We start from the raw sequence: 26,318 nt of genomic DNA on the forward strand, positions 1-26,318 counted from the left end.
CTATTTATGAACAAGAAATGAGCTTTAGCAGACATTTGGCAGAAAGTTTTCTTTTCAGCGCTGCCAAATCCTATCTTCTGCAGATGGATGAAAGAATTTGTGACACTGTGGAGGAAGTCACTGCAGAGTGATAGAACACATTCCTCTGCATTCCACAGACAGAGGAAATGTGCTCATCACTCCAAAATCCTATCAGGTTCTTTCTGGGGTTTTTTTTCGTCAGATCATGTTGATCAGAGAGCTGCTCTGAGGATGGGAGGGGAGTGCACTCTGATTAAAGACAGTTGTTATATTTTTAGCTTCTTTATTATCCTTTTAGAACAGTTAATACACAATATGAATTTTTAGACGATAAACTTTAGTTCACAGCTAGTAGGACTTGGGTGTTCAATGAATTCTTGATTCTGACTGGTCAGTCGCAATATTCTGAATTATTCATTTGAAATGTATAAAACATATTATTTATAAAACTAAAGCTTATGAGATTTTATACACAGTTTTGATAGTTTCATATCTCTCAGAGCACCTTTCAGTCTTTTTCTTCCTACATTATCAATTACATCTCAAAACAATATTTCAGTTACATTTATTTACGTAGCCATAATAAGCTTGACAGTGTAAAATATTCGGGCACTGAGTGCAGAAAATGACTATATATATTAACTTTGATTTATTTTATATTTGATGACTGTTTAAACATTTAAGTTTTTTTTTTAATACTTACCAAGGCTGCAGCCATTACACTTTTTTTTTCAGTGTCACATGATCCTTCAGAAATTATTCTAATATGCTGATATGACAAACATTTCTTGTTATCACAATTGTAAAAGACTGGCCTGCTTAATAGTTCTGTGGAAAATGTGATAATTTACTTTGATGAAAAAGAACATTTTTATAACAATGATAAAGTCTTTACTGTCACTTTTGATCAGTTTTAATGTATCCTTGTTGAAAAGAAGTATTAATTTCTTTCTGACTAATCTCAATCTTACAGAATCCACTGCGCTCTACTAATAAGTGTAATGTTTAACCTGTTGCTTCAAACAGTGCACAGTTAAAATACTTTATCCATGTTATTATCACAGTAAACATATTAAACGAAGCTTAAAGCCTAGCAGGGTTTATATAATGATTAACGATTAAATATTTTATTTTCCCGGAACTTTTTTGCATGTTTCATAAATATGCGACATCTTAATTAAGGAATGTCATAGCTATCAATACCGCTTCACATGAAACAAAATAATAATAATAATAATAAATCAATTTGTACTTGAACTTCCTGTTCATTTGCATTCATGCTACAACAGCAAATTAGTCTGAAAACATCAGCCACTCACTCATAAACACACACAAGCACATGGTGTGTCCAGACTGTGGAGGGAGGTGTATTATTAGCATTTAAATGCTGTTAGAGTGTCTCTGTCCCCTCCTCTCATAAACACCTTTGTTTATCTTTAATTACAGTCCTCCTCATTCCTTTGACCCATCCATGAACATTTAGTTTTTCTCTACACTTTCATTTCTCAACCTCCCTCCATCAATGAGACTGTCTGACTTTTATGCTTTACCTTCAAGTAGTTCTAACTTCCTGTTTCCTGGTTATATATAAAGGATTGCAGCAGAATCTTGGAGACCAGACCTGCATTCAAAAAAAAAAAAAAGGTAATTCATTTACAAAAATATATAATTTTTACTGTTTTTTTCAGTAGAAATTAACAATTCTGCAAAAACTGTAGTTTTTCTGTATATAGTAATTTTCTGTTAACCAAGAAGCAGTTTTACTTAAAAAAAAAAGAAGTAAGAATGTAATATACACACCTGCATAGTTTTGTGTTTATACCTTCCAGTGTTGTATAAAGACCATCCCAAGTGTCAGACTGTTGCAAAAACAGATACTGAACATAAAACACATTGTTGTGGAATGCATCACTTAATGGGATGGTTAATGTTTACACCCGACTGTATTCAAGAGTAAGTGATAACGATAAGGCAAATAAAGATACTGGTATGGCACTAACTGCACTCAGATTTTAATCACTTGACCCATTTCACCTGTAGATTTCTATTTTATTAATAATTGCAATACTTACATTTTTGGTTTATGGCATTGGAATGATACTTACACAAAGCTTGATCCTGGTGGGATCATATAACGGAGCTTAATATCATTCTTTCTGTTGCATTTCTTATTGAAGGAAACCAGACTGAAACAGAACATTGTCTGTTCTCATTCACACAGATCCTCAGTAAATGCTTATTTAGTAGTATGAGCAACTGATTAAATGTAATAATCTAATATGAGATAGTCTGCATAAAATTAGTTAATAATGAAAAAATTAACATTATGTATTAATAAAAAAAAAACAGCTTGTACTTGAATCTTTTCAGACAAAACCTGGATGAAATAATTGTGGCTACAAGGTCTGTGCAATGTTCTCCACCGCAAACAACTCTACAACAAAAAAACATAAAAAAAAAAAAAAGAAAAAAAAACAAAAAATATTACATCACTGAGTTTGAAAAGTCTCAAGAAGAGTGAACTAAAAAAAGAAACACTTCTTAAATAGCCTTGGATAAACTGCCTTTAGGAAGTGAACAGATGATCTGCCACGTCTAAGACTCGAATGTTTTTCACTTGGGAATAGAAATTCTTGTGGAAGCCCAGATATCTGACTCTACACTGCTATCTTTTTTTGTCCCGGAAACTATAAAACCTGGTTGGAACAGGCCATGAATGCCTCCCACACAGCTCACAGAAGTCCACCTGCTCAGGTCCCTGTGGGAGTGCTAGAAAATGAAAATGAAAGTGGCATGAATGAACAGACTGCACCATCTGCTGGTCACAAAACACTGGACACCATCATAAACAGGATTAGTAATTCCTGGTGTACCTTTATTGGTTCAGAAATGCAAAATGTCTGACAAATTTGGAGGGCATTTGATCCACTCAGAACTTCGGCTATTGACCGACTTCACTGAAAAGCCTGTCCAGTTTCTTCTTTTCAAGTCTTGAGGTCATAACTAAAAAAAAACTATTAACAAAAAGTGTAAAGAATAATAAAAATGACAATAGAAATCCCTTTGAAAACCAAAGTAAACAAAACATAGGCATTTTCATATTTTCACATGGCAATAAATATGGACCATAGACTTTCTATCTGTACAGAGACAATTTATCTAATCATTTAATCACTTGTATTATAAAAAAATATGACTTCAGTGCAATTTCCCTGCAAGGCTTGCCGCCGAAACCTTTGTTTCTTGTCTATATAACAACAACGCCTGTCTCGTTTACCCTAACGTATAAAGAAAATCCTTTCACTTCTTCAAATACCACCTCATTTGAAACTCAAAAAAAATCTATATTCATAAAAAGAACTCAGCCTTTTATCTTTGACACTTCAAGCAGTAAATCTGGACAGAAAAAGGCACACATCACTAGAATTTGCGCAATACTGGACAAGAGACGAAATATTGGAATTACTCTCGATTTAAGTTTTCATCTTGGTCATTTAGAAATGTATTCATACCCATTCTTAATATTTTGCAAGTACAAGTTTTTTTCTTTCTTTCTTTTTTTTTTTTACATATACATATTCAAATAGATATATTAAGATTGCAATGTCAATAAAGATACAGGACGCAATCGATTTACAGAAATATTTTTTCCAAGAAAAAAAAAAAAAGTGCATCATATTACAATCTTGAATATTGCAGAACAAACATTTAACAAGTTACCAATAGTATTGAAAATTATGTATATAAAAAATAAGCGCATTACAAAACAAAACAATAGTAGTATTAGCAGTAGAAAGCATTTCACCACTGTGCACAGAGGCTTTTAAGTGCTATCTGGATCACTGTCCTGGCTCTGAGGAGCACTGCCAGATCCTGAACATCCTTCTGAAAAAGAGCCACGTCCCCTGAGTGGCGCCGCTACAGGCTTTTCCGTTTCACGTGAGGAACTCGCTGCTTCCCCCTGCGAGATCCTCTCGGCTCCTTCATCGCTGTCTGCTGCCGCTTTCCTGGATGTTTCGGGACCGAAGGTGCGAGTCTTTGTGGCAGAGCTCGAGTCGCCATATTGCTTTCTGACCTTTGCAGTACGTTGCTCCCCTCCACCTTGCTGTGAAGGGGGGAGTTTGGGTAACGTCGAGCTTGTACTGGGACAAGACAGGTCAGACCGGCTGGCTCCCTCACCTTGGCTTTTTGTCCTGTTGTCCGCCAGAGTTCTTTGCGGACTGGTTTCCGGAAGCGAGATCCATGGATAATCCCTCCTGGTGAGGGAAAAAGGGTCCTCTTTGGGAGAGGTGGGAGAAGGGGTGGAGGATGACTGTCGTTCCAGTTTGGGGCGTGCTGGGGGTCTGAGCTGCACCATTTGGATGCCCCCAATGGGAATCATGTGATAGGGCATGCGGGCTTGATCTTGGGAGTGTAAAGGAAGGTGGCTAAACATGCGGTCCACTGTCCGTGCCGTCACAGGACACGGAGGGAAAGACTCGCTTGGAGAGAAGCGTGGGGATGGGGAAAGCAGGCAGGGATCCAGTGGCATACGCTCCTGTAGAGTTGTTTGAGTACAAGGCTTGTCCTGTAGGGGGAGACAAGGCGTTGCAATCAAACTTGTTTAGTCCTCAATTTGTCTACATTTTTTAAAACTGCTTTACTCATTGTTTTTGTCTTTTAAGGAATATGTTTGATGAGCAGTTTTACTTTCTTTTTTTTTCGATCATATTTCCCTAGCAAGTATATATTTTTAATGTAACATTTTTATGGTTTGAGTTTAAAATATTTTCTGATAATCATCGTAATTTACACTTTTTGTTCATAAAATAAAAAAACATTCATCAACATTCATTTGATAATAATAATTTTAAAAATCCCACACAGGCAGACAGGAAAAATTTGCCTCTACCTAAATTCTTGTCAAAATAAAAAAAAAGAAGCATAAATAAACAAATAAATAAAAAAGACTCACTGCATTTTCCAGCAGAATGAAAATTAATGGCAGTAAAACACCAATAACTTTTCACACAATTTATGCCCCCCTGGGGCAGGGGCAGATTATTATTTTCATGCAGTTCCTTGCATAATACTATGATGAGCTTTTATGTAACGTTTGCCTTTGCTAGGTGAGGTTTAGGTGGTATATTATTTTCAAACATGACAATGTTTGTTAGTGTTAGTCTTTGCTAGGCAGGGTTTAGTAATTTCTGTTGTTTTAAAATGTGACACATTTGCCTTTCTTTTCAGAACTGTTGCAATACATACAACAACCAACATAATATAATGTTGCCACATTCTTGTTCATCTCTTTTTTTGTGCTCATTTCATTAGCTCACTCACTGGATATTTGTGACCCTGTACCACAAAACCAGTCTTAAGTCACTGGGGTATATTTTTATCAATAGCCAAAAAAAAACTTTGTATGGGTCAAAATTATAAATTTTTCTTTTATGCCAAAAATCATTAGGATATTATGTAAAGATCATGTTTCAAATTTCCTACTGTAAATATATCAAAACTTCATTTTTGATTTGTAATATGCATTGCTAAGAATTCATTTGGACAATTTAAAGGAAATTTTCTCAGTATTTAGATTTTTTGCACCTTCAGATTCCAGATTTTCAAACAGTTGTATCTCGGCCAAATATTGTCCTACCCTAACAAACAATACATCAATGGAAAGCTTATTTATTCAGATGATGTATAAATCTCAGTTTTGAAAAATTGACACTTATGACTGCTTTTTGGGTCCAGAGTCACATTTTTCTTTAAAAGTGCAGAGAAGAAACTTAATATTGAAAACATTATTTAAACTGAGTTGCGTTACCAACCTTTTGACCCTCAGGAGCTGGTGTGCTAGGCTCCCAGTGGAGCCCTGCGGGTGAGCTGTGCGGCCGATGCTGGGGCTTTAGGGGCGTATGAGAGGAGACAGCTCTTGCGCTCCTGTACCGTGCCGGGGATACAGGCCTCAGAGGTGAGAGAGGTGAGAGAGGGGAGAGGGCTCTGATGGGTGATGGGCCCCTCTCTGGGGAAGGAGAGAGATGACGGCTGGGTGAGGACAATTCAAGCCTTGGAGACAGGCTTCTAAGGGGAGAGCCTTCACTGCTAGGGGAGAAGGTCCTTGGGGAAACCTCCCAGCCCTTGCGGGAGAACGACGCCCTCTTGCTGCCTGGAGACGCGGCTCGTATGCCAGGCCATGGTCTGTGTGGTGAGGAGTATTCCTCTTTGGCTGTACGGTCAGAGGGCTCGGTCTGTGAGCCTTGGCCACTTTCAGAGAGGTCACCTGTGGATTGACGAGTATCAGTGGAACAGGCTGAAGATGGTTCATCGTGGGAAGAGAAGTCTTCTTCCTCATCATCATCATCTTCTGCTTCAGAATCTTCAACATCAGAGAACTGGTGCCCCTCCTGTTCTTCTGACTCACACACTCGCTCCTCACTGCCCCCTGTTGGACAGAAATGAATGCGTTCATAAATGTAACAAAGGAGTCAACACATGATCAAAATATGAACCAAAGGGGAGATCGAGGTCAGCTGTCACACTTTTAAATCCAGTTAATATTTCTAGTTGTAGACTCATTCTTGAAAGTCATTTTAGTATTACTGTTCAAAGGTCTGGGGTTGATAAGAACTCACTTATGCTCACTTCAAAAAAAAATTATGTTAGTACATCAAGTTTTTTTTAATAATTTCATAGCTATATTCTTTCTTTCTTTCTTTCTTTCTTTCTTTGTTTCTTTTTCAATTTTAGTTTATGTTAGTACATCAAGTTTTTTTTAATAATTTCATAGCTATATTTTATAGTTATTTCAAGTTTATTTTTATTTATAGTAAACTTGTTTATTTCAAGTGACGAAAATTTTTTTTTTTTTTTTTAATAATTTTAATTGTAGTTTCAGTTTTAGTTCCAGTTAGCCATAATAATCCTAATATGCTTATTTGGTGCTCAAGAAACTTTTATTATTACCATTAAATGTTTAAAACAGTTGTGCTGCTTAATATTTCTGTGATAACTATTTTATTCAGGATTCGATGAATAGAAAATATAAATTTTGTAATATTATAAATGTCTTTACCATTACTTTTGATCAATTTAATACATCTTAAATTTTCTTTTTTTTTTTTTAAACCAACCCCAAACTTTTGAAGGGTAGCATAAAATGAAAGGCACGTGGCAACTTACCTCAACTTTTTATTTGTACATTTATAAAAAATGTACCTGTCCTGAGAACACAGTTCAAACCTTGGTTAAAATTTTTAATTATATAGTAGATATTTTTCTGAAAGAAGACTAAGCGTGGATTTATTGTGTCCATTCGTTCATCAAACAGAAAATATACATGTATCATTTTTACTCAAAGCTCTTGTGACAACTAGCCCCAGTCTCCTCTCATAAACTCTCATTAATCCCCCATGGAAAGCTATATAACATTCAAATGCAAAAAATTTTTTTGAGTTGTGGTTCATTCATCAGTTACATTTAAAATCTAGTGAATGGAATGTGGCTGAATGAAATCTCCTTGTAGCTCTTAAATGCACTGAGAATGAAAAAATGTCAAGAAAAAGACAAAGTAACAGAGAGAGACAGACAGGGAGAAAGGCAATTTTCAGTTCTGGCTTTATATAAACACGGTAAACTGAAGGTCAGTCTTGCTTCTCTTTATGGCAAACTATTTTCATTGGCTTCTTTCAACTTTCAAGTCTGAAAGCACACTGCAAGGTTGACATCACTTTTGCACCAATGAAGCAAACAAGCTACAAAATATCTAGACATGGTGGAATATGTTCTAGAATTAGTCTGTAGACCAAAGGGTGAGCAATTTAAGGGTTTGAAATGTACACTTCACTATACCATAAGCCATCTACATTTTCAATGTGTGAAGTATCATATGAAGGTAACGTAACACACTAAACTACACCTGTGAAAGATGGCTTAAATGATCAAACTGCAGTTACATATTGTGCCTCCCACCCCTGATGTCCATCAAACCACAAAAACTCTTTTTGGCCACCCCACCTGCTTCCTCAGACTCCAGCTCATCCACAGATGACTCTGACACACCCATCTCCAGGCATTTCTTGCCGTGGGCCTTGGACTTCATGTGTTTGGTAAGGTTCCCTTTGAGGAAAGGGTATTCAAAATTACACAAAATACAAAAATCACATCTTTTTGTGACAAGAACTCAAACACAGGGGAACTGTGATGTAGCTGGATGGGATGTGTTTGAAAAAAGATATATGCCTACCTTTGGTTTTAAAGGCGAAGTTGCAGTGCTTACAGACGTAAGGACGGACGTCTGTATGAGTGCGAATGTGCTTTTTTAGCATGCTGGGCTTCTTGCAGCGAATCCCACATTCTCCACACACATATTTTCCTCTCCCTCGACCCCGAACATACACATAGTCCTCATTTGACTTATACCTGCTCAGGTAAGAGAGACAGAGAGAGAGAGAGAGAGACAGATAGGTTAAAAAAAAAAAAATAGATTCATTAAGATGAATAATATAAAAATAGAGACTTCACTTTGGCAGGATCCTGATATAAATTTTCCAAAACACTGAATCCCTCATTAGAAGAGGTCTGGACTGCCACTATATATTTTCAGCACTCGTCAGGCCACTGATGGTCTCAAGAAACCATCCTTTGGCTCAAATTATGTGTTTTTTGCTGGCAAGACAATTCCAACTGGGGACAGAGAGATAAAACTGGCCATATATAAAAATTTATTAACTCCATATCATGCGTCAACTGAAGGTCTCTTACAAAATACAAGTTTACCCAATAAACAATGTACTGCACAAGAGATTTAGTTGTATTTAATGGCGTTCCTTTATATTTTTATATTCCTTTTAAATTCTAAAACAATCAGGAATGTATAAAACAATGCTTTTAAAAGTAAACTTGGCTTGAAACAAAAAAGTAGGATGAGAGAGAGAGAAAAAAATGGAGAAAGACATGTCATGTTGGTGCTAAATACGCTAGATATTTAGTCCATAGAGAAAGTATTTTGTGTTAAAGATTAACAATAAAATATACATTAATTTTGTAATACTGTTGCAGTGCTTGTGTGGTTGCTACTAGGCTGATTTTTGTTGTATAAGACTATTCTTTTTAGCAGACACATTAACCTAATCTAAGATAATAAGATAACTTAAATCCTCCTTTCATATCCATATATTTATTTAATAAGCAGAAAACTGCAGAGCCAGTCAGTACTGCAAAATAAACCTCTTTAGGATGATATAAGACAATCAAAATGGTCCTAATTACCCTCTTGGGGTTAACAAACATGCTTGCTATATACTATAGCAACAAAAATAAATCATTTTAAATAATACTTAAAAATAAAATAAAAATATTAAATATAAAATATAAAAAAGCGAATAATAAAAAATAAGCACATATTTTATGAAATTTAAAATAAGTATATATTTTTTTATTATATTTTTAATAATAATTATTATATATTTAAAGTTCGCTGTTCAAAAGCTAGATGTGACAATCTTTGTTACAGGCTTATGAGGCAATGCTGCGAGTCCCACAGTAGGAGAGAATATATTAATGTATAATTGCATTATTGACTGCTAGAGTATGAATCCTGATCTGCTTTATGGCAGCTACGATAGCAGCAGGATGGGATGTGTTTTTATAGACAGCATATGCATTTTGAAATCTGTCTGTAGGCTTTCATGAAAAGTGTAAAAATGGATGGGGTGGAGAGAAAAACGACTTGCTAAACATCTGTTTCTAGGTTAAAAAAAAAAAAAAATCTAGTACACTCCATTTTGTAGGACCCAGCTTTCATTCAGGACACTGCAAATGCAATCAGAGGGATGACATTAAAGTCTTTTAATATACAAACACACCTGTCGACTATTTTTAGAAAGGTGTCTTTGAAAGGGGCCAGTGCCTACAGAAAAACTGGCAACTTTTTTCCTTCAGTAAGATAGTGTTCTGCTCATGAGAAAGAAAGCAAACAACAAATACAGTTGTGAGAGGTGCAAAGACAAAAGGGTGCTGATGGATGTGAGAAGTTTTGGAGACAAAATGGAGTGTGTGTGTTGGTGTGTGTGCGCGTGTTAGACAGAGAGCGCAGAGACTGATGTGATTAGGGAGTGCGTGGTTGTGCAAGGCGGAAGAAGCATATGAGCGAAATAAAGGCAGCGAGAGAGACAAAGGAAGCAGGGATAAAAATGCAGGCTGTAGTGAGTTGTTGCTGCAGTTTTAGCACTCAGCCACACTGAGAGCCCCGCATGAGTAGATGAATTCAAGAGACCCAGCTAATGAATCCAAAGCTTTTGATATTTACAGGTCAGCTTTCCTGTCTCTCCTTTTTATTATCCATTCAGCAATCAATCTGCTGTCCTTCCATTTTTTTTTTATACTAAAAATTATATTCAAACAATCTTCTACAAAGTAGGGCTGCACGATTATGACAAATCATTGTTTCCCTTCATAATGTACTCATGAATATTAATGTTGTGTAGTATTTTGATTAGCTTATCTCAACAAATTAATCAAACAACAGTTAGTTATTGTTCCTAAGAAAAACTAACAAGTGATTATCTCACTGTGAAGTAGTGCGGACATGAAATTCAGTAGTTATTGTATTTATTCAAGGTGATTTTTAATCTTATGTTGTTACTTGTTAACTGTGCTATGCAGATTTAGTTTGCACAACACTAATGAGCAGCAGACTTCAAAAATAAATCTGCAGAGCTACTGTCTAAGTTATCAGCACTCGCTCTACGCTCCATCCAAATTCAAACCTTTGAACAAGGTGTGAATTCTGCAGACAACTGAACAAGGCAGGATAAATGAAGTCCCTAATGGTTCGTAGTCTTACCTGTAATACCATGTCTTTGTCACTCACACAGCAAATAAACAGAAAACCTCAAGCTGAGCGGCAACTGTGCTGTAATTGGCACTTACAAAAATGCACTTTCATGGCAGGAAGATAATGAATAAATTGCACTATTAGTACTCTTTGACTTTAACATGACTTCAGACTGCATATGCTATATAATTATTAGATAATACTATAGGTAAATGTTGTACCCTGTTGATAAAAATATGCTGGTTAGGTATGTTTTGAAGCATGGCAGCTGGTTTGAGCTGGTTAAATCTGGTCCTTAGTTGGTCTGGTTTATGCTGGTCCTGAGCAGGAGCTAGTTGCTCAGCTAGCTTAGGACCAGCACATGACCATCCTAAAAAAGCTATTGACCAGCTAAGGACCAACTAAGGACCAGCTTAAACCAGCTGCCCTGCTTCAAAACAGGATATATAACCAGCATATCCTGTTTTTTACAAAATGGTATATAGGGAAGGTCAACTATTTTTAAATAATGCCTTTTCAGTGACAAGCTACTTGTTTCAATAAATAGCAGTCTAGTATGAAAAAAAGTTGCATCGCTATTTTTCCAATATTGCATTGCTAATAGCTTGTAGTATAGCTAACTATTTAAGCTTGACTGTATCTAAACTACTTTATCTTATCTTGACAAGCTACGGCTTCAAAAATAACAAGTAAGAATTTACTCACCCGCCCTCAAAAATGCGAATACATGCGGTCTCACTTTGAGTCGAAGTAGTGAGCATGTCATCAGCACTCTTCTTCTCTTTATCTTCTCGTTCATTTGGTGGTTCCTCTTTTACTTTGACGGGTGTGTTGGGCGGAGAAGCACGTACCTACACTCCGGACAGACAGGTTAATTCACCAACACTGTAGTAAATCTATACACAACAACAACAACAACACCAGCAGGCAGTTTTTAAAAAAAAAATTTTTTATTAATCTCTGCAATGTGTTGAAATGAAAAATGACAGTGATGTTTACCTCTGACACACTGGTCGTCTTGCTTTCAGTAGGAACCAGCTTGTCAGTGGTTGGTGGTGGAGCTGTAGCCATAGTGTAGGTCTCAGCACTATGTTTCTGTTTGGAGCGCAGCAGGGACAGTAATATTTTGGTGGACAAGCCAGGTATATTGGGGTTATGCATGCTAACACTCCACGAGGAATAGACAGAAGTTGAATCTCTATGTGTAGAGGGGTTGGGCTTTGTGTAATTCAAGTAGCACCAGCTGACGGATGTAGTGGTATGCAAACTGGGGTATGAGGGGTCCACAGTTCTCTCTGGACTTGTTACTCTTGGAGCATACCGATGTCCTGCCTCTTTCCTTCCCTCTTCCTTTAAGGTCTCAGATTTGGGTTGGGTTAAGTTCTGCTTGATTAACTTTTCCGTTTCAGGTACTTCTCTTGGATCTTTGGCCCTACCCGCTGTCTCCACTGTTAGCCTCTGCTTAATTTTTCCCTGACTCACCTCCTGAGATTTATTGTCACATTTGTTATCGTCATCTTCCTTGTCACAATCTTCTTTCTCCTCCTCCTCTTTCACCCGTTTTTGGTGCCGCTGTGCCTCTAAACTGAGTTCTAGACTACCTGCAGGTGACAGCATTCTTTTACTTCCTCCAGCACCAAGCTGTCCACAGCTGTCATCAGATGAAGCACCTGCTCCATGCTCGAGAGGGAGTGGCAATGGAATATAGCTCTTGGGGCTAGGTGAGGGCAGCCTAAGATAAGATCTATGAAGCTTGTCTTCCTCCAGCTTACCCATGATTACCATAGCTGTGCAGCAGACTGGATGTTGCGTTGTGGCTAAAATTTGTGAGATGGTTGTATACATGGCACTAGCATAGGTAGGAATGTGAGTCTGTAAGCGCACAGGCACTACAAGAGACACCACTGGCATCAGCTGTTGAAGGCAAGGGGCAATCACGGGATGGGGGTTGTGGCGGATGACTAGCTGCTGTTGTGGATGACTGGGAGTATGCAAGGAGGAAGGTGATGACCTAGACTCACTGAAAAGAGGCCCCGAGGGGACCTGAATAGTCAGACCACCTGGCATGGGAAAGCAAGCAGCCTGAGCAACATCACTTGATTGTAGCGGGAATAAAGAGGTGAGTGGCTGAAGGGGTAATCCCAGGCGCTCTACATATTCTATGGGTCTTGGATGTGGTAGAGGTGGCTCACTGTGAAGGAAGGCTTGCTGAAACATCTGGCTAGAAACGACTGCTGTTGTGACTGGAAGGAATCTAGAGAGCTGATTTGGGGAACAAAAATCAGGGTTTACTTGTTGTAGGGGGAAAACTGATGGTGGGAGTGAAAGAGGGGATTGGAAGAGCTGCAAGGTCTTCCCTATAAGCTCTGAGCTAATCCTTGAGGTCCTACCTCCCATTCTATGCTCTGTGAATGTGAATGGAGGATGACCTAGGTAGGACTGGCAAACAGCTGAGATGCCAGGTTTAGTACATGGCTCCTCCTGATCAGGTTCACCAAGGGTTCCGTGCTTCACCAAGAGACACTTCCTCCTCTCCTTCCAAGTAGCAGAAGTGCGCTCTTGAGAGAGGGAGCCATAGTCAAATGACTTACTTCTTGCTTCCTCTACATGTGCAGGGTGTGGAGGACTTGCAGTTGCCTGTTCAGAGGTTGAGCGGCGCATCTCTCTGTGAGAATGATGGTGCTGATGGAGACTTGAAGGAACAGTCAGCATGTGAGAGCCTTGGGAGCTCCAGGTACCACTTTGCATCTCAGAGTCTGGCCTTCCAGATTCCTCAAAGGATGCAGATCGACTGGAGGCATGGGAAACATTGCTCTCTTGGCTTGGGCTGTGTGGCAGGGATACAGACTCAAAGCTAGATTCTCCTGATGACTGGGCTGCCTCAGCTAAACGGAGACGCTTCTTCTTTGGCGGTAGCTTCTCTGCAGGGAGCTGAGCCAGACTTTGGCTACGCTGAGGCCACTGGAATTCCTCCACTTTCTCTGACTCTTTAGAGGTGTACGTGTTCGCTGGATGAGAGACCATCTCGGTATCTGGCTCCTCTGTAACCAGAATTTCTGGCACTTGAATGTTGGGTTGACGGATTAACCGGGATGTGGAGATTGGTTTTGGCTCCTGTGATGGCTCGTGTTCTGGCTCTGCTTCCTGATTTGCCATGGAGATGCTTTCCTGCTTTTCAAAGGATCTGGTATGCTGGATAACAGAAATTTCTTTCCAGGAACCCTTTTTTCCTACCTCACTTTGTGAAACGCCAGGAGGTGTGCCCTGATCATCAATACTGCCTAGCATTGATGGAGGCTGGGTGCTGAAAGACACTATTGTTGGACCTGGACTGGGAGGGTCTTCCTCAAGACTTTCTTCTTTTTTTTTCCTCTTGCGCACAGCCATGGCCATTGCTTTGAACTTGTAGCTCATAATCTGTGGGTGATTCTCCATAAAAGAACTGCCTTCCTCACTTTGCAGACCGTGTGGAGATTTACTCATACAAGCTAGTCTGTGTGCAGTGTAAGAGTCCTGCTTATTCAAGCGAGTCCCACAAATTTCACACTCATAAAGGTGTAATTCCCTGTCTTGCTTCTTTCCTGATTCTACTTCTTTCAAACTAGAAGAAGGACCTGCATCCTCATTAATGAGGTCCACTCCAACTGGCACCTCAATAGCAGGTTGGCGTCGTAACATTCGTTGATTTGGCCCAATCCTCATTTCAGCTGCTATGGCCTGCTGATCATCAAAAGAATGACTTAGACGAAAGCCGTGTGAAGCTGTATCTGAAGTATTATGAGAAGATGGCACTGACTGACTCCTATAAAGAAGAGCACTGGAGCTCTGACCAGTCAGTGTTTCTGTTTCAGCCAAGTATGTGCCAGTTAATTCACTTGAAAAACTACCAGGAATAAGTTGAACAGCGGAGCCACAAGAGCCTGGGGCATCTGCTTTTGGTTCAAAAACACAGGGTTCTTTGGGTGAAGAGAATTTTACAGACTCAATGCTACTTCTTCTAGAGAGTGAGGAACGTCTTGGTTTGACACTATCAATTTCACTTGTATCCACCACGGCTTCATTTATAGTAATTAGCTTAGTTATATGCTCAATGACTTGTGTCTTAGGAACATTGAAAGGGATTGATTTTTCCTGTTGACCTGAAGATGATGATAATTGCAGTTGTTGATGTGAAATTCGTTGCTGTTGTCCTAGGCGTCCATACTTTCCTAGAATTATCTCAGCATACGTTTTAGCACTGGCATTTGGTGGGCTCACTTGAGAAAGCTCAGCACTCCCAGAACTGGAAAAATAGCCAGATTCTGTGCTCCCCTTACTGCCGGGACCTAGTGAAGATCGGGTTTCATCTGAAGATGCTCTGGGGGCTCGCTTCCTCTTGCTTAGCCTCATTGCTAACCTTTGCTTGATTGCCTGTGAATCCTCTGTTTGGGGACCCTCCTCTATAAATGACAATTCCACTTTACTGCTTTTCTTCAGAGTTGGCCTGCCCTGTGAGGTAGATGGTTGGTGTTGCCCCGTCTCATCCTCAGAACCTGAACTCTCTCCTTCTGTACCCTCCTCTTGCTCATCTCTCAAGGCTCCACCTTCCGGCTCGATGAAACTGGTCTCTTCACGACTTGAGGCCATGCCTGCTTTTATTCGATGCGCATGGGATTTGCGGTGTTTGTACAGGTTGCTTTTGGTCTTGAAGGAGAAGCCACATGGGACACATGGATAAGGTCTCTCTCCGGTGTGAGATCGGATGTGTTTTTGGAGGACGCTAGGCTTAGCACAAGGACGGCCGCAGTATGTGCACACATATTTCCCTGGTTTTTGGGGTTTACGTTCTCGTCTACATGGGGTGCCTTCCTGTAATTCCACACTGTGCAAAGACTGAGTTTGCTTAACATTATGAATTTGGGGAGATGGATCTCCCAGGGCAGAACAGCTGCCTCTTGAAGGACCAGGTACTTCTGAAAGCTGCCAAGATGACCCACCCGCCTGTGACTGTTGCTGCTGCTTCTGCCTTTGGAGCATTTCAAAGCGTTTTGGCTGCCTGTGTTGAAGGCGGCCATGTGATCCATGGACAGATTGCGAGGTAGCTTGTTGCTGTAACTGAGGCAGCTGTGCTGCTAACAAAGACTCTGATGGCTGCTGCTGCCCACCAGACCGCTCCCCATCAGCCGACTGCTTTTCCTCCGCCTCCATAGGATGTGGGGAGGAGGCCTCAAGGACACAATGGGAGTGGTGCTTTGAGCACCAATCCGATAAACATTATTGCATCAATACTCTTCCGATAGGAAAAAAGACTTTACGCTTGCTTTAGGGGGCTAATTGTATTATGCCATAATTAATATAAGATACCGGATGGTGTCTTAACTGAGAAAGGCATAATTAAACAGTGTCAGTATGCAGCCGCCATATATGTGAGTGCTGGTTGTGTGTTAAATGTCGCCTCTCCTGTTCACAAACATCCTTGGTGAAATTCATCATTGTGTGTCTTTTGGGCTGATGCCTGGCAATGGGGCTTGACAAAGAAGGTCTCAAGATGCTTTTGAGGCACTTTCTTTGCTGACATTGAAAAATTCTTTAAGACTTATTTGTCTCCCATCTTCAGCTTGTCACATGTTAGAACTTCACTAGCCCTGCAGAGACACAGAAACATAAAAGAAGTGGTTAGTGTTGGTTGAGCTATTAAAAAATGCAGCAGCCAACTACTGCTTGGCTCATTTTAAATGATTTAAATCAATCAACTTAAAAGATTAATTTGCAAATCATATATTCCCATTCCTGATTCTAAACTGCTTTAAGAGAACTCCGGACAGGTAAGTCTTTAAAACATTCTGATGGGAAATGAGACATGCTACTTGTTTGCTCCATTTAATTGACCTATAGCATTTTTCTTTTAAAAGTTCAAGTTGTTCTTTGCACACATAAGTTGAGACTGAACATTTAACCTTAGCTTTGTAAAAAGCAATTGTGACAAGGATCAAGTCATCCCTTGAGCAAAAACAAAAATGAATGGAAGAAGAATCATAGCTTAGAAGCTGATTTTGTCCATGTACATACATCATACAAAACACTATGACAAGCCAGGAGTGGTGACAAAATGAACACTTTGGGTAAAACTTATTCCTTATAAGAGCAATGATGTTTATCTGCCAGAGGTAATTCATTCAGAGACCACATTGTAGGCTGTATTTTGAGATGGACAAAAATTCCACAAACAGTAGTTTGTATAGTTTATTTCTGAACATTTTGTGTTTTTTCCACTCTCTAAGAAGAATAAATCTGTCAGAAAAGTGGTCATTAATTTTTGTGAATAAATTCAGGGTTCCAGGTTTATGATTAAACTGGAAAAACTATTCTTCTTAATTAATATTTAAGGCTTGTTCTCAAGTAAACAACTTAAGACTTTTTTTTTGTTCAGGGAAATATCTAGAATTAACTTTAGCCCATAAATTAAGCCTAAATCTAACAACAAGAAAAATATACCTAATTCAATATATACTCTCTGTAGTCCTAGTATTTTACACAATTTTGCTTCCAGAAAATTTACATTAGGTATAATTTTACTGGAAAACAACAAAAATATTGGATGCGTGTAATTATTTACGGTTTCAGTGAGGTGCCTTACATATTTTCAACATGTTCACAAAAACTATAGCATCTTAGATTTCATAACTTGGTGTTCACTGAGGAAAAGCTCTGCTTTCCTCTTGAAATAACTTGACAGATTCTTGACTGAGTTTGCTTTCTCAAACAGCTGCTCCTGGCTGAGTGATGCGCAACAATTTAATGAGTGTTCTCAGAGCAGAGGTAGGCTTTGGTTACACAGTGTTTTTATCATCAGCAAGCAATTATAGAAGATATAACAATACTAAGACCTTCATCATTATTCATGATAAAATAGGTATATATTTGACTGCAAAAGGTCTGAACCACAAATTTATAATGAACTCACCTGATTTGCACAGGGTTATTACCGTGAATGGGGTGTACGGTTTATTATAGAATTACACTGCTTGGTTGTTTGAATTTCTATCTGGATTTATACAAAGAGATTGAGACTTAGTTGTTATCACTTCATAACGGATGTCTGTTCATACATAAAAAAAAAAAAAAAAAAAAATTGTAAGACAGCTTAATGACCTCTGACATGGTACTGATGTGACTCTTAAACAGGGTGAATAAGAGGGTTTCAGATGGGGAGAGCACTACGTGAATTATTCATAGCTGTCCATGTGCAATGCACTGGACTGGGAGAACCTCTATTACAACATTTTCAAGCAGATAGAAAGTACTGAAAGGAAGTTTGCACATGCTCAAGCACATACACAGATCTCCAATCATTCATATACCATCTCTGTGATCACAAAGCAGCAGACCAAAAAAAAAAAAAAAAAAAAAAAACGACTAGATCAGAATTTTCATATTGTCACAATTTATTTAACTGGAAAATTTGATTAGTTTACTTATGATGGCAACAATAGGCATTGAAAAGTGACCTCAAGTCAACAAGTCTTGGTGATTTCCGGTTCCATTTCCTCTCTATCAAGAAATAAGTATTTATTTGATATATGCTAAATTATGTCTAAATTTGATACTGAAATTGCCCAACAGAGAGAGAGAGAGCATGAGAGAAGGAGGCTTTGGCATGAGAAATAAGGTGGAAGAATTGGGTATGGACTGCGTAGGCAGCAGAAAAATCATGAATACTGGAGACCTAAAGAAAAAAAATAATACTTTTTTTCAGCCTTTCTGTAACAGACTCATGTAACATCAACAACAGTGACAAAAACAAAGCCAGACAGAGGTCAAACGAAGGATGAACTAAATACACAATGAGAATGTGACAAAACATGACGCAAGATACTCTTTCTTCATTCTCTTGCTCCCTCTCTCAAACATATGGAGCTACAGCTGGGACCTCCTCAAACTGACATACAGACCGTGCTGTACTGACACTTCACAACACCATCCTACTTCCTATTTTGTAATTTACATGCATGTTAAAAGTGAAAAAAATTAAATAAAACAGAATGAAAAATAAAATGTTTAAATAATTACTTTCAGCAACGATATGCATTATTTTCACCTTGTGTAAAATAATACAAATAATCCAATAGATTTAAAGACTAGAATTTTACAGAAACACAAGGGTGACTTAATTTATCATTTAAATAAACCTAGAAAACACCTAGTACATCCCTATAGCTTTTCAGCATATAGCAATGCACTAAAAACATTTTGATAACTGCCCACAACACAATATGATAATAATAGTTTTGAAAAGGTAAGCACCATCCACATTTACTTTATATCTAGTTAATATTAATCTTGCACAAATACTGAAAAGACACTGAAATTCATAGAAAAAAAACAAACAAAAAAACATCAACAATAACAACAACAACAAAAAAAAATTTAATTTAAATTTGGTTTCACTTTCAAGATTTGCTGGCATGGTAATCCGATCTGGATCATGAAATAGTAAACCAGTCTTTGCATGTTGAAAGTCTCACATATTGTTAAGAAAATGTCAAATAAATGTGCTTAAGTATATAAAATAAAATCGTCAATCCTTTTCTTAGAATAGCCAACAGACGCTTCTAGCCAGGAGTAGAAAAACATGTTTTAAAGCTTGCTTTTTCTCTGCCTCCCACTGACTTAGTGACAACTCGGCAGATTTGATAACAGAAATGTCATCTTGTTCGTCGTATGTTAACTGCAACACCAAGAATTATATAAATATCTCCCGACTGGATGCGGTTGGCTCGTTTCTAGTGGTTTCCAGGTGTAGAACATGGGCTCTTTAATGGAGATGAGAGTAGACTCGAGGACTCTAGAAGCCACGTGGCGGCTTGTCAAGACTTTAGTAAATAAGGAGACCATCTTGATTCAAGGAGCTCATTTTGTCTAATGCTTGCATAATTACAAACAATACTTACAAAACCGATGGCAGTGTGCTGGTTTTTAAGTGATCAGAATAATCCAATCATGCTGTATATGAAGACAATAACTCATTGTCTCCATCATGTCAGGTCCATTAAAATGGTGTTTTTTTTATTATTAGTTGAGCAGAATGACAGATAAAGAGTTAGTGCTTCTCTTTCCAGCTCTTACTCTTGGCAACCTGGCTCCGGTTCCCATGGAGACAGGCCTACAGCTAGCCACGGCAGATGGAGGGTGAGCTGGAGGTCTAAATTTGTCCCCTAGCATCCTATCTGAGTGTAGTGGCACGCAGGCAAGAGGAAGTAGATAAACAGGCTGACCTCCGCACGCCAGTGGCAGCATCTCATGACCCCACGTGTCCCCTCGCTGAGACCTCAACATGTTCATCAAAGACAAACCGGAGGAGGCGGTGCCACTGGCCCACGCCGCCAGAAGGCCCCTCCTGAATGTCACGCCACAGGAGTCAGAGGCACACCTCAACACCCCGCCTGTACTGGCACAAACATCAACGTTCAGTAAAGATCATGGGGGGAAAGACATCACGACCCCTCTGAACCGTGCTGGTTATCGTCCCTGTCCAACATCCTTTCCTTGTGACGAAATAATCACCGGTGACTTGTTCGACTAGAAAGATACACTACACTGCTTTGTTTACAGAGCAATAGGCAACCAATGTGAAAATTATTTTCTTATGCAAATCAGTCAGATACCACAAACTATTTATGTATAGTCGACCGTAAAAGCATAGAATTACATGTGACTGTTTTCAGAACAAGGACCTCACGTGGACGTCCACATGCCACACCCTATCGCAGGCCTGCAGTCTGTTGGCTCGGTGAAGTTTGCGTTTGTGTGGACACCACCAAAAAAAAAGTGTTTGCTCTAAATCGGAACAAAAACATGAGCTTTCCAACTTTGTGTGAACATTCAGTCCAAAAGCAAAGCTGAATTTGGACAAAGGAGTACAACAAATGAATAAGCTTTTGATTTAGGATTACAAAAAAGTTATGTAGTACAAAGGAAAATAATCAATCAATCAAATCAAAGCAAGAAAAAAAATACATACAGCACCATTCAAACATTTTGAGTCAGTAAGAGGTTTTTTTTAATTAAAACTTATTCTGCAAGGACGCATTAAATCGATCAAGTCCAAGAAAGACATTTACAGTGTAAGAAAAGACTTCTATTTCAAATAAATGTTGTTCTTTTGAACTTCAAAGAATACTGGGGATAAAAAAAAACCCATATGGGTTTCACAAAATTATTAAGAAGCACAACTGTTTTAACATAAATGTTTCTTCAGCACCAAATTAACATACTGGAAGCATTTCTGAAGGATCATGTGACACTAAAGACTAGAGTAATGGCTGCTGAAAATACAGCTTTGCCATCACAGGAATAAATTACTATTTAAAATATATATAAAAATAGAAAACATAATATTTCACAATGTTACTGTTTTTACCATAATCTTTGATCAAATAAATGTGAAAATTTGGCTTTCCGAAAACACACACACAAAAAAATCTTAAAGACTCCAAACTTTTGAATTTATAATTAAAATAAACACAATAAACAGGCCTTTTAAGGCTATGCTTAAAATGGGCCTAATATCACTATGCATCACAAGAAAGACCCCATATATAAAGCACCACACATGCTAAGTGACTATGAACTATCTGGTTTACCTCACAGACCTTCAGATGCTGGCAGACAGACTTGTTAACAGGAGTTCAAGAGGCTTTTTGTGTTTACTTTGATTAAGGAGCAACAAGGGCAAATCAGGTCAGTGGGTCTTCAGTTTCACCAGCCCAAGGTACTTGTTTCTGAGCAGGTATGCATATCAGCAAAAAAGCACAAGTCATGCTGAATCACTTTATTTGTTCAGCCTCACCTTATTTAGATCAGAAATGAATGGTTTTCAATTAATAGTTCACCAAAACTAAATAATTCTGTGAATACTTCTTACATTTAAAAAAAAAAAAAAAAAAAGTTTTCCTGATACTTTTAAGCTTCAAAAAGCATCATAAAATTATCATGTGATCTACGACATGTGCACTAGCTTTTCTGTGTGGAACAGGCCAAAATTAATGTAGTTATTAAATAAAAGTCTTTGACATTCATCTTCAGAGATCCTGAGAGAAGTTGAGATGTTTATGAACAAATCATTTTTTCAAAACCAGTGCACTAAACCAGTTTGAATGACTCATTTACAAATCAGATTGATCCAGTCCAGTGATTCAACAAGCGAGTCACAATTAAAGTAAATGTATGCAATTTGGTCCGTTCCTCAAACAAAACTACCATTTAGCTTCAGAAGATTTGAAAAACAGTACACAAGCCATATATATGACTATTATCATACTTTTATGGTGATTTTCATCTTTTTTAAGTTCATTCTTTAAAATGAATATTTTTTCATTGTACACAACTGAAATAAAGTCACATGATTTTGCAACAACTTTGTAAATAAAGGCAATTTTTAGATTAACTAAAAAGGTTTAGACTGGTTAGATCATTAAAAAAAAAAAAACTTGGTGACACATGCCTACTTCAAGCGTACTGCTAAACACGGCCACTCAGGGCTTCCATAGTAACCCGAGACAAAGAATGAGAAAGATGAGCTGTGCGAGTTTCATTCATTTACATTCACAGAGGAACAAGTGGAACGGCTCAGTCTTCAAAGCCACCCACAACATCGTGCTCACGGGCCCGTCAATCGCCTCACCCTTCGGCTTTCAGAGCACAGGGCTGATAGGAAAATTCCGCCCACATCAGGAAGTGAATCAAGCAGTGCTTCTAACGGGGAGCGACGGTGAATCAGATGGCCCCCAGAACTCTAACAAGCGCAAGGGGCCGGCCCACACAGCCGCCGCTGAGCCCCTGATATGATTAGTCATACTCCGGCTGCATTTCTGAGCTTCTTTATTCCTTCGTCACCACCACCTCTTAGGTCTCTCCTGGCTTTAACCTTCCAAAAACAAAGCAGCGATAATGAGGAAGCCTCTCAGGGCTTTTCAGAAGTGCACTTTACCTATACTCAACATCCTCTTCCTGATGGAGAGATTCTCTAACTAAGACAAGGAAAATAAGGGCTTTGGATACTGTTCAAGCTCATTAGATTTGACACACTAGCACACCGAGTTAAGGAAACACTGTGCCTAAAGAGCCTACAATCACACAGCCTCAGGCGGTTTCAACTCAACAGATTCTTAGAAAACGTTTAGTTAACAGGTTTTCTTAAAAAAAAACGTGTAGAACATGCAAGACAACTGAAGGAATGAGACTGTGAGTCATTTATGACAAATTTCCCTGGATGCACAGAACATGTGAAAACACTGCAAAAAATTATTTAATGTTCTTAGTCATTATTTTTATTTTCGGTAAAATATCTAAGCATCATTAAGAAAAAAAAGATATTGTGGCCATGATTGTTCCCACAATCATGATTTGTTCTCATTGCAATTTGTTCCCATTCTCTAGGTTCAGTTAAATCAGTACCACAAGTTAAAACGAGGTAATGAATTAGTACAACATGGCCAAAAATTAAGTTGTGGGAACTAATTATTAATTTGTGGCCAAGATAGCCATTTTTTCTTCTTCATGTCATGAGTGGAGCACCATATATCCACGTTTTTGCCACATTGTGTAATATAATTTATTTTATTATTAATTTTTAGTTTCGTGAATTTATTTATTTAATGTATTTTTATATAACATACATGCAATATATATATATATATATGTACGTACATACATACATACACGTACATACACACGCACACAGTATATATACTGTTGTTATTATATATATATATATATATATATATATATATATATATATATATATATATATATATATATATATATATATATATATATATATATATATATATATATATATATATATATAATAACAACATAAAAATACGTTTCTTTTTTGTTGGTTTGTTTTAAACATAAGCCACAGTCATTTTTATTTATATAGAACAAGAATAAAAAAAAGTTATCTGACATCTAATTTAAATGAATGAAATAAAATGACAATAAACAAAAAAACTTTTATTATTTTATTACTTCCTTTAATGGTGTTTCAAACCTGTTTACATTTATTACAGAGATATTTAACAGATTGTCCAAGCTGCTTATTTCCACACAATCAAAGTAGAAGCACAAAAGAAGGTCAAAGGGTTTTGGAATAACATAAGCTTAAGTTTATAATCACATGATTTTCATTTAAGGGGAATTATTTCAAGGTACATAATTATGCCTTAAATTGACTTGAGAAGTAAAACTGCATAAGATGTTTAGATGTCTTTACTGTAAAAGACGACCAAAAAAAAAAACAAACAAACAAAAAAAAAAAGATGAAAATGTTTTTGCAGTGCACACACACACACTCTTGTGTAATGTAACTCAGACACCACGCACTCACCAAATGCTGTGACATTAAACTTAAACGCACCGTTAACAAAAACAGTGAAATACTCACTCTGAAAGCTGATCTCCTTATGTCTAGTAATTCCAGTTACCGTTCATTTTCCAAACAGAACAGAGCGTACGATAAGATAGACGGGAGATAGTGCCGTCCATTACCTGAGGAGTTCTGCCACCTCACACTGCTAAAGCATGAATGAAAGCCACCAAACGACACAGCGGATATGAATGTTTGTGTTTGAGTGGGTGTACTTCTGTGAAGTGAGTGAGGGGGAGGAGGGGGAGGAGGGGAGAAAGACAGAGAGAGATGGGAGGGGGAGAGTAAGAGTGAGAAAGACAAGGAGTAAGAAAGAGAGTGGGTGTGAGAGAGACATGGAGACACATGGCGGGAACGAGGTGGTGAAAAAGGGTGTGTGAATGAACGCGGTTACAGTGATTGAATAACAGGCTTCTCCTCCATGCACAAGGACAACTAGGAGTGTTATTGCTGTGATGACCAACAGACTAAGCCAGAATGCAGAATTGGTTATGTAGCTTATTACAGGGTCATGATCATCATAGACACTGAGGAAGACATTTACGCTTTGACATGAATCAATTATCACTAGAATGTTAACTTATAGGAATTCATTTTCTTTTCAGTATTTTTCTAAATTATTAAAAACAGAAATAAAATGGATTAAAATTTTTTTATTTATAAATATCATGAATAAATAAAAATAATATTTATACTACCACTCAAAAGTTAGGGGTTGGTAAGATTTAAAAAAAAAAAAGTTTTTCAAATGATGTCTCTTGCTCAACAAGACTGCATTTAATTAAAAATATAGATGTAATATTATAGATTAATATTATTACAATTCAAATGATGTTTTCTATGTTAATATATTTGAAAATTAATCTACAATTTATTCCTGTGATGGCAAAGCTGAATTTAAAGCAGTCATTACTCTGGTCTTCAGTGTCACATGATTCTTCAGAAATCTGACTAATACGCAGATTTGGTGCGTATGAAATATTTATTATGATCAATGTGGAAAACAGTTGTGCTGCTTAATATTTTTGTGGAAACTTTTTTGCTGCACGGAAAGTTCTAAAGAACAGTGTTGACTTTAAACAGAAGTAGTCGGTAACATTATAAACGTCTTTGCTGTTGCTTTTGACTGACTTAATGTAACCTTAATGAACAGAATAATTAATTCATTTAAAAAAATCCCAGTGCCTATTATTAGATTTTTTGTTAAAAAAAATTTTCCAATTCAACAATAAAATACTTTAGATAAATGATACGTTGTAAATTGTTTTGTCTCAGTACATATGAATCAGTGACTACTGAGAAATACAGACGAACATCATGAGGAGATCATATGACGTCATTACACAGATGGGAATTTGTAGGTTTATGGTTAGTGATTTACCGTCATGTCAACTCAGTTTGGCCTTCCTAACTTCCACTGTTCAGTTAAAAAGTGCAGCTCCATATTTGGATGATAACATCATGATGAGCTATAGACCACTGGCTGGGTGGAGCTCGCTCAACTTTGGAACTTCTAGTTGTCCACACACATATCCACATGTGCACATGCCCGGATTTATCACAACAGCTCTTGAGCGTGAAAACAGGTCACAGTTATAGGAAATTCATCCAGGGCTGTGGCTCACAAATGTTCCTGCTGCACAAACAGAGAGCTGTAATGGTGCATTGTGGGCTGATGAATTAACACACTCCAAATGGGGCTTTCCCAGTGAACGAATGACATGAGCACTAAGAATCCAGGGTGAATTGAACTGTCTACTCATGACACCAATGGCACTGAAAACACTTTAAGGTGTTTTTAATCAACAGGTTTTCCTGATTCTTGATTGCTAATTCATGCCACCACATTCTATTACAAATGACCAACTAAAACGCAAGAAACTTACTTGCTCTAATAAGAAATCTAATATGAAAACATGAATAAGAGCAGCTTTGACTTATTGATATCACCCTTTGTTTACTAGAGAAAGTGACAAATTTCTGGATTAATAAACCAACTAAAATAACAAAAATTGAACAGATATTTAAACGGAGTGTCTATTTACACTAAGTGCAAATAGCCCACCTTGT

General features: G+C 37.8%; 1 protein-coding gene across 3 annotated transcripts in view; it reads right to left on the minus strand.

Moving 5' to 3' along the window:
• Positions 1-2,866: 2,866 nt before the first annotated feature.
• The window catches only part of LOC109087571 (transcription factor HIVEP3-like), a 68,310-nt gene continuing 44,858 nt past the window's right edge, over positions 2,867-26,318 (minus strand). For 2 of the 3 annotated variants that reach the window (XM_042741362.1, XM_042741364.1), the window contains 6 exons: positions 11,840-16,464; positions 11,546-11,691; positions 8,249-8,424; positions 8,020-8,121; positions 5,835-6,448; positions 2,867-4,588 (listed from right to left, as the gene is read on the minus strand). In XM_042741362.1, the coding sequence (XP_042597296.1) occupies positions 3,845-4,588; positions 5,835-6,448; positions 8,020-8,121; positions 8,249-8,424; positions 11,546-11,691; positions 11,840-16,027 (5,970 nt within the window). In that variant the 5' untranslated portion in view covers positions 16,028-16,464 and the 3' untranslated portion in view covers positions 2,867-3,844. Of the gene's footprint in view, positions 4,589-5,834; positions 6,449-8,019; positions 8,122-8,248; positions 8,425-11,545; positions 11,692-11,839; positions 16,465-24,266; positions 24,476-26,318 lie in introns of those variants that run through there. The other variant, XM_042741363.1, reaches the window with a different exon arrangement.

This window comes from Cyprinus carpio, chromosome B16 (assembly GCF_018340385.1).
Source record: "Cyprinus carpio isolate SPL01 chromosome B16, ASM1834038v1, whole genome shotgun sequence".
In the NCBI taxonomy this organism is placed as follows: Eukaryota; Metazoa; Chordata; class Actinopteri; order Cypriniformes; family Cyprinidae; genus Cyprinus; species Cyprinus carpio.